General features: G+C 40.8%; 1 protein-coding gene across 1 annotated transcript in view; it reads right to left on the minus strand.

The window, feature by feature from the left end:
* Positions 1-14757, minus strand: part of LOC129644229 (antigen WC1.1-like) — a 54506-nt gene that overhangs the window by 23282 nt on the left and 16467 nt on the right. The window contains exons 5-10 of the mRNA XM_055569750.1: positions 12426-12518; positions 12034-12348; positions 10603-10917; positions 5348-5662; positions 1253-1561; positions 851-1159 (exon numbers count right to left, since the gene is read on the minus strand). Coding sequence (XP_055425725.1) covers positions 851-1159; positions 1253-1561; positions 5348-5662; positions 10603-10917; positions 12034-12348; positions 12426-12518 — 1656 coding nt within the window. The remainder of the gene's footprint in view (positions 1-850; positions 1160-1252; positions 1562-5347; positions 5663-10602; positions 10918-12033; positions 12349-12425; positions 12519-14757) is intronic.

Consider the following 14757-nt stretch of genomic DNA (forward strand, 5'->3'; position numbering starts at 1 on the left):
GAGCCTTCTCAGGACAGACCACCCTCATGTCCTCACCTGCCTCTGTTTGTAGAAAAACCTAGCTAAAGAATAAATTTGATCACAGAAATGAAAAACAATCAGAAACAAAGGAAAACAGTCAAATAGTACAAAATAATAATAGTTTAGCCCTAAACAAAGTCAAGGACCTTTAGTTCCTTCTTATGGGCTATAGATAACATTCTGAGCCATATCTTTTGAGCTATTTTGCAGATACTGAAATCCCAAACAGGTGGTAGCAATAAATTACATGATGACCAGACTAGTGGGGAGCCAGTTCCTTCTCCAGGGGATCGTCCCAACCCAGGGATCAAACCCAAGACTCTTGCATTGCAGGCAGGTTCTTTACCATCTGAGCCAACAGGGAAGTTCATAATCTTCATCTTACACAATTCCAAGATTGGCCTCAAGGAAATGGGAACAAACCAGCACTAGAACTGATGATTAACTGTAATTCAAACAATAAAGGTGACACTGACCAGATCTATTTCAAGATGATTGTCGGAGCTAGCTGTGCTACTCTGCAGGTAACCTGTCCCCTACTTTCACCTGTGTACTCCTGATTAGCAAGGAGCTGGTTCTTTGGTGCATTAGTCCTCTATCTCCCCAGAACTGCTGGTTTCCTCAATAAAGCTGTCTTTAATTTTACCCCACACTTGTCTCTCACTGTTGGATTCTTGAGTAATGAGCAGTTGAAACTCGAGTTCAGTAACAAGATTAAACATTTCACTACAGAATATCTTTCTTTTTAAGCCTGTTTTCCCTTACTTTCTGCTCTGGGGACATTTCACTCCAGGAACATCCTAAGTATAGTAGCCCTTCCCTGTCTTACCTGAGCAGATCACAGAGGCCGTGTCACCATGGGAACAGTCAGGAACACCCAGGGCAGTCACAGGGCATTTCCACAGGAAGGACTCAGTCCCTGAGCAGTGAAATCGGGCTTTCCAGAGTTGATCACTTCCTTCTGCTCCATTTGGGGTGGAGATGGCGACTCCACAGCCGAGCTGATGACAGACAACATTGGCATTGGCCAGACTCCAGTGGGAGGCACAGAGCGCTCTCCATTGTCCAAAAACGTTCATCTCCACCTGACCCTCACACTGAGAGGAGCCGTTTGTCATGAGCCGGACATCTGTGTACACTGATAGAAACAGACAGGATTTCAGAAAAATCATATTTCTTTTTTAGCTTGAAGTGAGTGTACACAGAGGCTAAATCCTGATGTGCATCTCACCTGAACAGACAACCTGAACAGCTCCACTGTGGTGGCAAGTGCCCCCTGGACAGGGCACTCTGGGACAGAACTGGAGCTCAGGCTCCTCCCCCTCACACCTGAACTCTTCAGCCCAGACCCGGGCATTGGACTCTCTGAAGGGCACATGTCCCAGGATAGACACAGCCTTGCCACACCCCAGCTCTGCACAGATGACCTGGGCAGTGGGGAGTGTGAAGTTTCCATCAGACACTGGGGTCCAGGCTTCTCCAGAATGCACTTCAACTCGCCCTGAGCAGGGTCCATCCCCTCCAGCCAGACGCAAAAATCCTAAGAGAAACAAAGAACAAACCCAGTGACTGTTCATGAAACTGGCTTGACAATTGGAAACAACACCTCACAGGCAATGGTGGGAAAGCTTTTTCCAGCAGTGGAATAAGAGGGGATAAGAAGAGAGAATTTGACTGTCGTTGTCAAATTGCATTTTCATGAGCAAGTTTTTGAAGAGATATCCAGTAGGATTGCAGGGTCAGTTTGGAATGGCTGAATCCTGAGAATATATATTGGTTAGGAATGTTAATTCTTATGTGGGGGGCTAGAAACTACAAAGGCCCAAAGAAACTGCACAGTGGTAGACATTCAAACTTGAGTGCATAGCTGATCTAACTGAGAGTGAAAGAAGATCATGGGATTCAAGAGGTTAGAGGCCTAAGAGTCAGAGAAGTTTAGGTCATCCTGAAATTTCTGGGGCTAGAATTTTGGGCAGTTTTCTCTGAGCCAGTATTCAAGTCACTGGGGATGGGAACATCATGCGGGCTGGATCTGAGTGCAGGCATTAGGTCACAATTAGGTAACCTAATTGTGAAAGAAGTTGTTCACAGATAAGTTTGGAAGTGATGAAAGCTCAGAGAGTCATAGGAGAGGAAGGGAATGATGCTATCCATCTTTCTTAAAAACCTAGGATTTATGAACACACCTGAGAGAAAGTGAAGTCTCAGTGGGATTATGCAAGACAACTGAGTTAGTTGATTACTTCATCCTAGACATGAGATTCTTAGCAAATGTGAAGGAGTGATGAGAATTTAATGTATTCTAACCCTATCTATATGCCTACTGCATATTCCTTTCCTGTTTGGATTTCTGAGATAAGAAGCCAGCAAGCTACGAAAAAGGAGAGTGAGAGGAAGATAGCAGAGAGTAAGCGAGCCATATATATTTTAGAGATTTCTAAATTGCAAAAGCCTCAGTAGTGATGAAACATAGATTTGGAAACCAAATATTTGTTCAACAAGATTTTAACACCTTTTATCCCCTGGGCTGCTCCCATTTGCCACTTAACACTCCTACCCTTTCCAAATTTCCCCAATGCAGAAAAGAAGAAATGATCTTAAGAGCTACAAATAGATGGAAAGGATACTCCAAAAGGGAAGAACTTCTGTAGGGAGTGAGGTGGGGTGAGTGGTAGGTTAAATGGGGAGTGGATGGAGTATGAGAGAGAGACCAAAGAAAAGACACATGATCATGATTTCATCCTTCAGGGACCATATTTGGACAGAGAAAAGGTAGTCCAATGGGAAAAAAACCTGCAAATCATAAAGAACAATTTTTAAAATAATTTTCCTGATTTCTGAGTGTGCTCATGGTTATGTACGTAATGGTGGAATTTGTCCTGGTAAAGGACTCTGATTGCATAAGTATGTGAACTTTGAAGTCTCAAAAAGAATGATGTAACAGAATAAAAATCTACTATAGAGAGCAGGAGAGGACAGAAAAGACACCACAGAAATTAAAGAATTGAAGGATTAGCTTGACCACTGATATAAGAATGAATGATGAGGGAGAGGATGGTCTGCTTGCTTTTTATTATTTACCCACTTCCATCTCCCCAGAGAGGCCCAGGTGAGGACCCCTAGGCTCCTCTGGCTGGGAGTTTGGGTCACAGGCTACACATTCTAATTAAAGCATTTTTATTTAACTGGTTGTTTTGTTGCTTAGTCACTCAGTCATGTCCAACTCTTTGTGACCCCATGGACTGCAGCACTCCAGTCTTCCCTGTCTTCACTATCTCCCTGAGTTTACTCAAACTCATGTTCATTGAGTCAGTGATGCCATCCAATCATCTCATTCTCTGTTGTCCCCTTCTTCTCTGGTCTTCAGTCTTTCCCAGCCTCAGGGTCTTTTCCAATGAGTCATTTCTTCTTATCATGTGGCCAAAGTATTGGAGCTTCAGCTTCAGCTTACATCCTTTCAATGAATTATTCAGGGTTGATTTCCTTTAGGATTGACTGATTTGATCTCCTTGCTGTCCAAGGGACTCTCCAGAGTCTTCTCCAGCACCACAGTTCAAAAGCATCAATTCTTCACCGCTCAGCCTTCTTTATGATCCTACTCTCACATCCATATATAACTACCAGAAAAAAAAAAAAAAAAAAAAAAAAAAAAAACATAGCTTTGACTATATGGACATTTGTCACAAAGTAATGTCTCTGCTTTTTAATCTGCTGTCCAGGTTTGTCATAGCTTTTCTTCCAAGGAGCAAGCGTCTTTTAATTTCATGGCTGCAGTCACACTCTGCAGTGATTTTGGAGCCCAAGAAAATAAGTCTGTTGCTGTTTCCATTTTTTCCTCATCTCTTGGCCATGAAGTGCTGGGACTGGATGCCATGATATTAGTTTTTTGAATGCGGAGTTTCAAGCCAGCTTTTTCACTCTTCTCTTCCACTTTCATCAAGCGGCTCTCCTCTATTCCTCTTTACTTTCTGCTATTAGGGTGGTGTCATCTGCATATATGAGGTTATTGATATTGTTATATTAATTCTATGAGATTAAAAATTTAGAAAGAACAAGAAAAAAGTATTTCTTGTATTCTGTTTTATATACCCTGATACATGGGAAATATTCAAATATATGCTGAATACTCAATAAAGTCTTATACATATCAGGATAGAGACGTCTGAGATATAGTATATCTTTTTTATTTTCTATTTGATTTTAAAATTTACATGGAAGAATAAGTGCGTGATAATTCCAAAAAAATTATTAAATAGAAGGCCAATGTGAGTAATAGTAAAGACATATCCTTGTCTGGCCTCTTGCTGTGTACACATCCTGTGTCCTTAGACACACGTAGCATCTTTCACACCACACCTGGCCCCTCAGTGCTGCTCAGAGAACCTCACAGTTACCTTCATCAGCTCCCATTGCCATTCGCCTTCCTCCCAGCTACTATAAAACCTTTTCCACCTTTTTCAAAAATTAAATTTGTCCACTTACCCCAAATAAGCCCCCAAATGCAATTCTCTTATATTTTTGAAGCCATCAGATATAAACTTTATAATCTCTTAACATAAAACACAGAAATTCAAGTTTTATTACCTCCGCCTTTGACTTGTCAGTGCATGGCTAAGTGTTCCTCCAAAGTTTGCCTTTATACAGATGTTTTACAGGAAAAATTGGAGAGAGAGACTTTTCTAGTAACAATGGAAGAATATATGACTCAGAGCATTTCATCAACAATTCTCTACCATCAAAGAACTATAAACATTTATGCCTAAATTTGCAAAGGAAACTTGAAATCTGGCACAAATCCATAAGAATCTCTGATCTGTTAAATGATAACCCTTGTAGGGATACCCTCTATACATGTAAATGATATCCTCCTATAGTAGGAGTAGCCTCCACTCATACTAACCTAGTGCAAAATAATGTCTCACACTGTTTGTATAGAAACAACTCCACCCAGGAAAGTACATCCTCATTTTTTGTCCCTCCCTCTCATAGCCTTCCAGTGCAAAGGGAGTGTGTATGTGGCTGTTAGCAAATGTTTCACTTTTACAAAAAGTGAATTATGAAAAAAATATGAGGATTTATTTTAACTGGGAGAGTAAATAAAGCTATTTTAGTGTCAGGTAAGACCACTGGAGAAGGAAAGAATAGCAGAGACTTGTAAGAAGAAAGTATATGAAGCTCATTGCTCACAGCTACAGGGCACTCACGGAGGATGGGTAGTTGTCTCAGCCCTCTCTAGCCCACCCATCCCCTATTGTCCCTCTGATCAGACATCAGCTTTATTGGAACTTTCCATTCTCTCAGCTGGTGGGCAATGAACTGACCATACCTGAGCAGATGACTCCTGCATCCCGGCTATGATCGCAGTGGTGCTTCCCCCAGCCCCGGGAAGGGCACCTCCACACGTGGGACTCCTTTCCTGTGCACCTCACGTTGTCCAGCCAAATGGGCCCTGATCCCGCCCCAAACGAAGAAGAGACAGTGGCATCGAGGGCTTTTCCACAGCCCATCTGTCTGCACACCACGCGGGCATCGTCCAGGTCCCAGCTGTAATCACAGATGGTGCCCCAGGAGCCCTGGTTAAGGATCTCCACTCTCCCGGCGCAGTGACCGCCCCCGTCCACCAGGCGGAGCTGTCTGCTGTCTGAGGAGAGAGAAATAGGACATGGGGCGTTGACCTGGAGAATGAGAAGGGTCTTCTGTCCTGTGGGACCCTCACCTGAGCAGTAGGAGGCGCTCTCCTCTGAGGCTGCAGACCCTGCTGGTTCTGCTATAGAGTCTTTGCACTCGTGCAGAAGGCAATGGCAACCCACTCCAGTACTCTTGCCTGGACAATCCCATGGACAGAGGAGCCTGGTAGGCTGCAGTCCATGGGGTCGCTAAGAGTCGGACACGACTGAAGCGACTTGGCAGCAGCAACAGCAGCATTGCACTGGGGCAGCAGCTGGGTCTGGTTTCTTATAGCAGTGGCAAGAGAATTAATAAGGTTGAAAAGTAGGAGGAAAGGTTAAAAAAAAAAAAGTAGGTAAAGAAAGGTTAAATAATGTCTATCAGTGCTGCACTTTAAGTAAATAAAGAAATAGAGAATTAAACCTAAAATTTTCCACTTCCAGGGAGAATGGAGTTCACAGCAGGCCAATGTGTCTTGCTGGGTCTTTCTGGATACAACTTTAAAAGCTGGAAACTATTTTTTAAGAAACAGTAAATGTATTCGACATTTGTTAACACAACATGGACTAAATATGCTAAAATTCTAAAGAGTGGAGATTATTTCAATGTTAGTCCAGGATCTATAGCTTCTTTTTCTCTGTGGGAATTTGCCAATTCATTGCATAATTTAATGATTCAGAATCTGGGCTCGGACAAGCAGAGGACTACTGTTGTGACAGGAAGCAGCATAATCTGGGGGCTACCTGGTGCTGGAGACAAAACTAGAGTCTTGAGAGCCTCTCTCACACAGCAGCTTTTCTCCTCCAATATTTGCCCAGTATATAAGCTGTGAAGGGCAGGAAGCTAGAGAACTATATAAAAAGACTTGGAAAGCAGAGTCTTTTTCATTATTTTGGGTACTTAGCTACCAAAGAATATAGGCTCTGAACTGAAATCTCTGAAGGCTTATGTCATAGGGACAGAGGAATCAGAGGTGGACTGAATGCTACCAAAACTGCAACCCATACTGTTGCAGTTCAGTTTTAGGTTATATTTAGATGTTTGAGTGAGACACACCCCCTCCCCCTACCTGCCTAGGAAAACAAAGGGTAAATCCTTTCAGGTATTAGAAAATGTATCAGGAGTATCTTACTTTTTCATATATAATTTATAGCATTCAATAAAAAGTGACATGACATTTGACAAGCTAGGATAACATGACAAATGACCAAAGTGAAAAAAAGATAAGAGAATGCAGAGACACCTATGATAGAAATGCTGGACTTAGCAGATAAGGATTTTAACTACAATCAGTGTATTTAGGGGAAAAGAGAGAACAAGAGAATAAACAGGTAAAAAGATGAAAAAATAACAAATAATCATAAATAAATAAAAATATCTAAGGAACTATTGCCAACCTAAAATAAAATATCTAGGTTTAAAAAGTGAATGAATAAGTTAAAAGAATTTTATATAGAACTTAGAATATAGTGATTTAGAGGAGTTCTAAAGATGAGAGATGAGAAAGAGAAGAAAGAGGAGGAGGAGAGGTAGAAGAGATACACAGACAGAGAGACAGAACTGCAGAAGTAATATCTGATGATATAACAATAGAGAACTTTTTAAAAAAATAAATGAAGGAGTATGAAAACCCCCACTCTTAGTAAAGCTGCTTAAAATCAAACGGAAAAAGGAAAATCTGGAATAATAACAGATCTATTTAATACAAAAGGAGGAAAAATAAGGAGACAAAGGGGGACATAAAGCAGGTGGATCAATTAAAAACAAATGGCAGATACCAACATATCAATATCAGTAATTGCATTTATAGTAAATGGATTAAGATAAAACAAAATTGATACAAATGTTACTTGCAAAATGCCCACCTTATATTATGAAAGCAAAGAATGGTTGAAAGTGAAATGATGGAAAAAATGTACTAACTGTAACAAAACTGGAGTAGCTTTATCAGTGTCCCAGAAAGCAGATTTTAAGCCAAGATGCACTAATTGAATTAAAGAGGGAATTTTCATGATTATAATGAGATGCACCTTTAATAAAGATATTTTAGACAAGAAAATTCAAGAATGGTAACAGAACATAACTTTGAAACATACTTGACAGAGTGAAAAGAAGAAATAGACAAAATCACAATCAAAATGGGGGATTATTACCATATCTTTTCCAGTAGCATGCACACCAAACATACAAAAAACAAAGAATACAGTAGATGTACAACAACATAATCAGTACATCTAACTAAGTAACACAGAGAGCAATGCACCCAACAATGCAAGAGTTCACATTACTGTAAATGCACTAGGAACTTTTATCAAAATGACCATATAATAGGACAAAATCTTTCACTCTTTGAATTCATACAGAATATTTACTCTGGACACAGTGGAATAAAATTAAGAACTAATAAGAAAATATTTATATATTTCTATTTGGGGAAATTCAGCAAGATCCTTCCAAAAGCCACATGAGTCTGGGAATAAATTTAAAACTTACAAAATACTGTGAAATAATGATAATAAACACAAAATAATGGTATGATAAATTCTTCTAATGAAACTCAAGTAGTGCCTAAGGGAAATTTATTCCCTAGATTTAGAGAAGAGGAAAGACTGAAAGTGAAAAAAAAGTAAGCTTCCAATTAAGAAACTAGATGAGAAAGTCAACAATGTAGAATGTTGGGGTTAATTTAAAAAGGAACAAAAATTAATGGAAAAGAAGGTAAGCATAAGGTATAAAATATAGAAGAAAACCCTTTAAATGTGGCTCATTGAAAATTGATGAACACTGAGCAATACTAATGCAGAGCAGAGAGAAAAGGAAGTTGACAATACCAAGAATGAAAAGGGACATCAGTATAAATCATACAGATATTTTGGTCATAGTTTTTGTGCTGGTGTTTGTTTGTGTTTTGGCTGTGCTGTTGCTCATGGGATCATAGTTTCCAGGTTAGGGATTGAACCTGGACCCATGACAGTGAAAGCCCAGAGATTTAACCCCTGGATTACATAGCTTTATTAGTACAATTTATACATTTAATGTGGATAAGTACACATAAAGTGTCAATTTCTCCACAGCCTTGCCAACACTAAGTGTCTTTAAAAAAAAAAAACAACAGTCATTCTGACATGTGTGAGATGATATCTCTTTGTGGTTTTAATTTACATTTCCCTGATGATTGACAATGTCAAGCATTTTTTTATATACCTATTTCCATTTGTATGTCTTCTTCAGAGAAATGTCTATTCAAGCCCATGGCCAATTTTTTAATTTAGTTATTAGGTTTTAAGTTTGTTGGGTTTTTTTTCTCTTAAGTTATAGGACTTCCTTATTATTTTTGGAAAGTAATACCTTATATAATTTGTGCTAGCTTGCTTTTTCACTCTGTTGATCTTTCATTTGGTTTGCAGAAGCTTTTTAGTTTGCTGTATCTGCACTTGTCTATTTTTGCTTTGTTGCCTGTACTTTTGATGTCCTTTCCATGAACTCATGAGACATGTGCTTTTATTTTGTGATGGAGCTAAGATATCACATATCTAAAATGTAATTTCTATCTGGTGATGATGTTTCACCATCACACATAGTAAAATAAATTCAGATAAATACATAAATTTTAAATTAGGTTTTTAATAGTGGAACTATTAAATTGTTTGCAGAAAATAAAACTTGATTCAATGTTATTTTGAGATGAAGAATGGCATTTGAAACATTGCACTAAAGGCAGAAGTCAAAAAAGTAAAACATTACAGATGTGATCACATAACCCACCCATACACATATACAATCTTAAAAATATATGTAAAATATGGGGAAAATCTTACAAAAATATTTAAGAGAAACAGTAAGTGATGTTTGTTTATAAAGATTTCCTATGAATAAATAAGAAATTTTAAAACATTCTAGAGAAAAAATATTGTCATGAAAGATATCTTAAGACAGTAATATAGCAAAGAAGAAAATATTTTTGTATATAGTGTTCGTGAAAGTCACTTAGTCATGTCCAACTCTTTGAGACCCCATGAAGTATACAGTCCATGGAATTCTCTAGGCGAGAATACTGGAGTGGGTACCCATTCCCTTCTCCAGGGGGTCTTCCCAACCCAGGGATCAAACCCAGGTCTGCCACATTGCAGGCAGATTCTTTACCAGCTGAGTCACAAGGGAAGCCCAAGAATACTGTAGTGAGTAGCCTATCCTTCTCCAGCAGATTTTCCAGACTCAGGAATCAAACCAGGGTCTCCTGCATAGCAGGCAGATTCTTTACCAGTTGACCTACCAGGGAAGCCCTTATGTGGATAAAAAACCATGATGCTATGAAGAAAACAATACTCTCTTTTAAAATTAAGTATTTATTAGGTTGTGCTGGGTCTTAGTTGCAGCATGCAAATTCTTACTTGTGGGATCATATGAGAAAAAAATTGTAACTGCATGTGGTGATGGATATTACTGTATGTGTGGTGATTTACCAATATGTACAAATATATAAACACTATGTTTTACACTTAGAACTAATATAATGTTATGAGAATTACGTCTCAATTAAAAATTTTAACAAACAAGGTTGGAATATGTGCATTAAATTAGTTTCATTCTTTCCTCATTTCAGCTTCTCTGATGGCTCAGACAGTAAAGAATCTGACTGCAGTGTAGGTGACCCGATTTTCATACCTGGGTCAGGATGATCCCCTGAAGAAGGGAATGGTAACCCATTCCAGCATTCTTGCCTGGAGAATCCCATGGACAGAGGAGCCTGGCGGACTACAGTCCACGTGGTCGCAAAGAACACAACTGAGCAACTAACATTTTCACTTTATATCATTTTGTGGACCCAAATTAAACTCATCACTTAGATTTTAAAATATCAAATCTCACTGCATTCTATAGGGTTGGGAAAGACACACAGAAATAGTAAGTCACCTGCACACGAGATATAGGCTTCCTCCTTTGGAGAGCATGAAGTGTAATTCCAAGGGTCAGAAGGACACTGCCAGAGAGAGGTGTCAGTTTTCTGACAGCGGATTCCATCCACCCACTGGGGTCTAGAACCTTCCCTGAGACCAACAGAAGAGTTGAGGGTTCCACTGTCCCCACAGCCAAGCTGTCTGCAGATCACGGACACAGTGATGTCTTCCATGGGGCTGCGGCAGACACTGCCCCAGGTCCCATTGTAGAAAACTTCCAGCCACCCAGCACACTGCTGGTCCTCATTCACCATCCTGAGGGCCAGGAACTCTAAGGTTGAAAGGGGAGGAGACAGGACAGAGTGAAAATTTTGCTGGATGTTCTAGGTTTTCCTTTCTTCTAGAAATGGTGAACATTCATCTCTGATCTTGTTCAAGCGATACTGACTAGATGACAAGACTGACATCTCCTCCCTTTTAACTGCCTTTGTCCATTTGTGTCTCTCTTTCTATTTCTACCACAATGGTGTAGTGGATATGAACTGAGAGGAAGACCAAACTTCATGGATGCTAGTCAGAGAGGGGCAGCTGAATCCTGCTTCCTGACGATATATTTAAAGAATACGTCAAAGGGATGTGATGTGGATATTAGGGAGATAGGGATAATAATTAACCCAAAAATGTAAATGTCCACATCCCAATCTTTGCAACCTGTGAATATGTTACCATACCTGACAAGAGGGATTTACAGATGTGATTAAGATAAGGACCATGGGTTGGTGAGATGATGTATTAACAATTTGAGCCCAGTCTAATCACATCCTTAGACCCACTATCCTTAAACATGGAATACTTTTCTTAGCTCCGGCTAGAAAGAGAGATGGGATTCTGGATAATGGTTGAGGGCCTGCAGCATTGCTGGTCTGTTAATGGATGAAGGGTGCTGTGAAGGAAGGAATGTAGGTGGTTTCAAGAAGTTTGAAAAGGCAAGAAACAGATTCTCCCCTAGAGCCACAAAAATGATGTGGCCATGCTGAAGCCTTGATCCCAGTCCAGTGAGATCCCTGCTGGGCATCTAAGCTAGAGAAGAGTAATGAAATAAATATATGCTGTTTTATACCACTAATTGGTAAATTATTAGGGAAGCAAACAGAAACTAGTACCATGGGTTCAAATTTTTTGTATGTAACTGGAGAGAGAGCCCTGCTTTCAAGAAAAACTGTAAGAAACGCCTCTGCCAGGAAACACTGCTGAGAAGAAAGGACCAGAACCTCAGCTGATGCAGAAGGAAGTGAAAGCACCTCGTCTTCACATCTGCTGCAAAGACAGGCTTCATGGGAGGAAGCCACCTTCTCTGGTCCTTTCAGCATCTCTCCCTCAGCGCTGAGACCCCCGTCCTCCAGGGCCCCACCCCTCCCCCAGCCTGTGGACAGTGTGCAGCGCAGACCTGAGCAGATGACCCCCGCGTCCTGCTTGTGTCTGCAGTCGTGCCGCCCCCAGCCCCGGGAAGGGCACCTCCACACGTGGGACTCCTTTCCTGTGCAGTTCAGGTCGTCCAGCCAGATGGGCCCTGATCCTGCCCCGAAGTGAGCAGACCCCGTGGCATTGAGGGCTTCTCCACAGCCCAGCTGCCTGCACACCACGTGGGCATCGTCCAGGTCCCAGCCGTCATCACAGATGGTGCCCCAGGAGCCCTGGTCAAGGATCTCCACTCTCCCGGCGCAGGGACTGGCTCCGCCCACCAGGCGGAGCTGTCTGCTGTCTGAGGAGAGAGAAAGGGAACAATGCGGCAGTGACCCCAAGGGTTGAGAAGGGTCTTCTGTCCTGTGGGACCCTTACCTGAGCAGTAGGGGGCGCCCTCCACTGAGGCTGCAGAGCCTGCTGGTTCTGCCATAGAGTCGTTGCACTGGGGCAGCACCTGGGTCTGGTTTCCTGAAGAAACAACAATGATCAGAAGTCTGGAAGGGTTGAAGAACAAGAAACTGAATTAAGGAAAATAATGACCTACTGATGGAGCCTAAGATGAAGGCTGTGACCCTGCAGTAAATTATCATACTCTTAGTGTTCACCTTCTCCCTGGAGAGTTCTGCTTCAGACAGTACCACAATTTCTGTTTTAACCCAGTGTTGCTGTAAGAATGAGTTAAGTAAATTGTATCCCTAAATTTATCCCTGTGCTGGGCTTAGTTGCTCAGTCATGGCCGACTCTTTGTAACCCCTTGGACTGTAGCCCGCCAGATTTTTCAGGCAAGAATATTCGAGTGGGTTTCCAAGCCCTCCTCCATGGGATCTTCCCAACCCAGGGATCAAAGCCAGGTCTCCCGCACTGCAGGCGGATTTTTTTACCATCTGAGCCACCAGGGAAGCCCAAATCTATCCCTAAGTAAAAGCAAAACAAAATTCTTTCTGAAGGATTTCTACAAGTTCTTTAATGTGTATCTTAATTTTTTTTAATTTTATTTATTTTTATTTTTTTAAATTTTATTTTATTTTTAAATTTTACATAATTGTATTAGTTTTGCCAAATATCAAAATGAATCCACCACAGGTATACATGTGTTCCCCATCCTGAACCCTCCTCCCTCCTTAAATTTTATTTTATTTTTAAACTTTACATAATTGTATTAGTTTTGCCAAATATCAAAATGAATCCACCACAGGTATACATGTGTTCCCCATCCTGAACCCTCCTCCCTCCTCCCTCCCCATACCATCCCTCTGGGTCGTCCCAGTGCACCAGCCCCAAGCATCCAGTATCGTGCATCGAACCTAACCTTTAATGTGTATCTTTAAAACAAACACTTATATAAAATAGATCTCATGAAAAATGGAAAGGAAAAAGGAGACATTAGAAAGAATTTCCCAGGGTTTTCAGCTGCTAGAGTTACCTGATGAGAATATATATAGCCACGGTTAAAGTGCTTATGGAATTAATTGACAAAATGTGTATCTTTGCAGAGAAATGATAACAAAAACCAAATACTTCTGAAAAACTTGTTAGCTGAAATTAAGAACTAAAGAATAAGTGTAGCCACACATTAGCTCAACGTAAACTAGAAACATCAAAATGCAAAATCAGAGGATATACTTCAATTAATTCAGGTCACGTAGCAAGAGTTCTGGTCATATTGTTGTATGGCAGTTTTTCCAAAAAACTTGGTTCACTTCAGTTCAGTCCTTCAGTCATGTCCAACACTTTGTGACCCAATTAACTGCAGCTTGCCAGGCTTCCCTGTTCATCTCCAACTTCTGGAGCTTGCTCAAACTCATGTCCATCAAGTCGGTGATGCCACCCAACCATCTCATCCTCTGTCATCCCCTTTTCCTCCTGCCCTCAATCTTTCCCAGCATCCGGGTGTTTTCCAAAGAGTCAGCTCTTCTCATCAGGTGGCCAAAGTATTGAAGATTCAGCTTCAGTATCAGTCCTTCCAATGAATATTCAGGACTAATTTCCATTAGGATCCACCGGTTTGATCTCTTTGCAGTCCAGGGGACTCTCAAGAGTCTTCTCCAACACCACAGTTCAAAAGCATCAGTTCTTCGGTGCTCAACTTTCTTTATGGTCCAAATCTCACATCCGTACATAACTACTGGAAAAATCACAGATTTGAATAGATGGACCTTTGTCAGCAAAGTAATGTCTCTGCTTTTTAATACGCTGTCTAGGTTGGTCATAGCTTTTCTTCCAAGGAGCAAGCATCATTTAATTTCATGGCTGCAGTCACCATCTGCAGTGATTTTGGAGCCCAAGAAAATAGTCTGTCACTGTTTCCATTGTTTCCCCATCTATTTGCCATGAAATGATAGGACCAGATACCATGATCTTTGTTTTTTGAATGTTGAGTTTTAAGCCAGCATTTTCACTCTCCTCTTTCACTTTCATCAAGAGGCTCTTCAGTTCCTGTTTGCTTTCTGCCATAAAGGTGGTGTCATAAGCATATCTGAGACTATTGTGACTAGGGCTAGGGCTAGGGCTAGGGCTATTGATATTTCTCCTGACAATCTTGATTTCAGATTGTGCTTCATCCAGTCCAGCATTTCACTTGATGTACTCTGCATATAAGTTAAATAATCAGGGTGACTATACACAGTCTTGACGTACTCCTTTCCCACTTTGGAAACAGTCTGTTGTTCCATGTCCAATTCTAACTGTTGCTTCTTGACCTGCACAC

This window comes from Bubalus kerabau, chromosome 1 (assembly GCF_029407905.1).
Source record: "Bubalus kerabau isolate K-KA32 ecotype Philippines breed swamp buffalo chromosome 1, PCC_UOA_SB_1v2, whole genome shotgun sequence".
In the NCBI taxonomy this organism is placed as follows: Eukaryota; Metazoa; Chordata; class Mammalia; order Artiodactyla; family Bovidae; genus Bubalus; species Bubalus kerabau.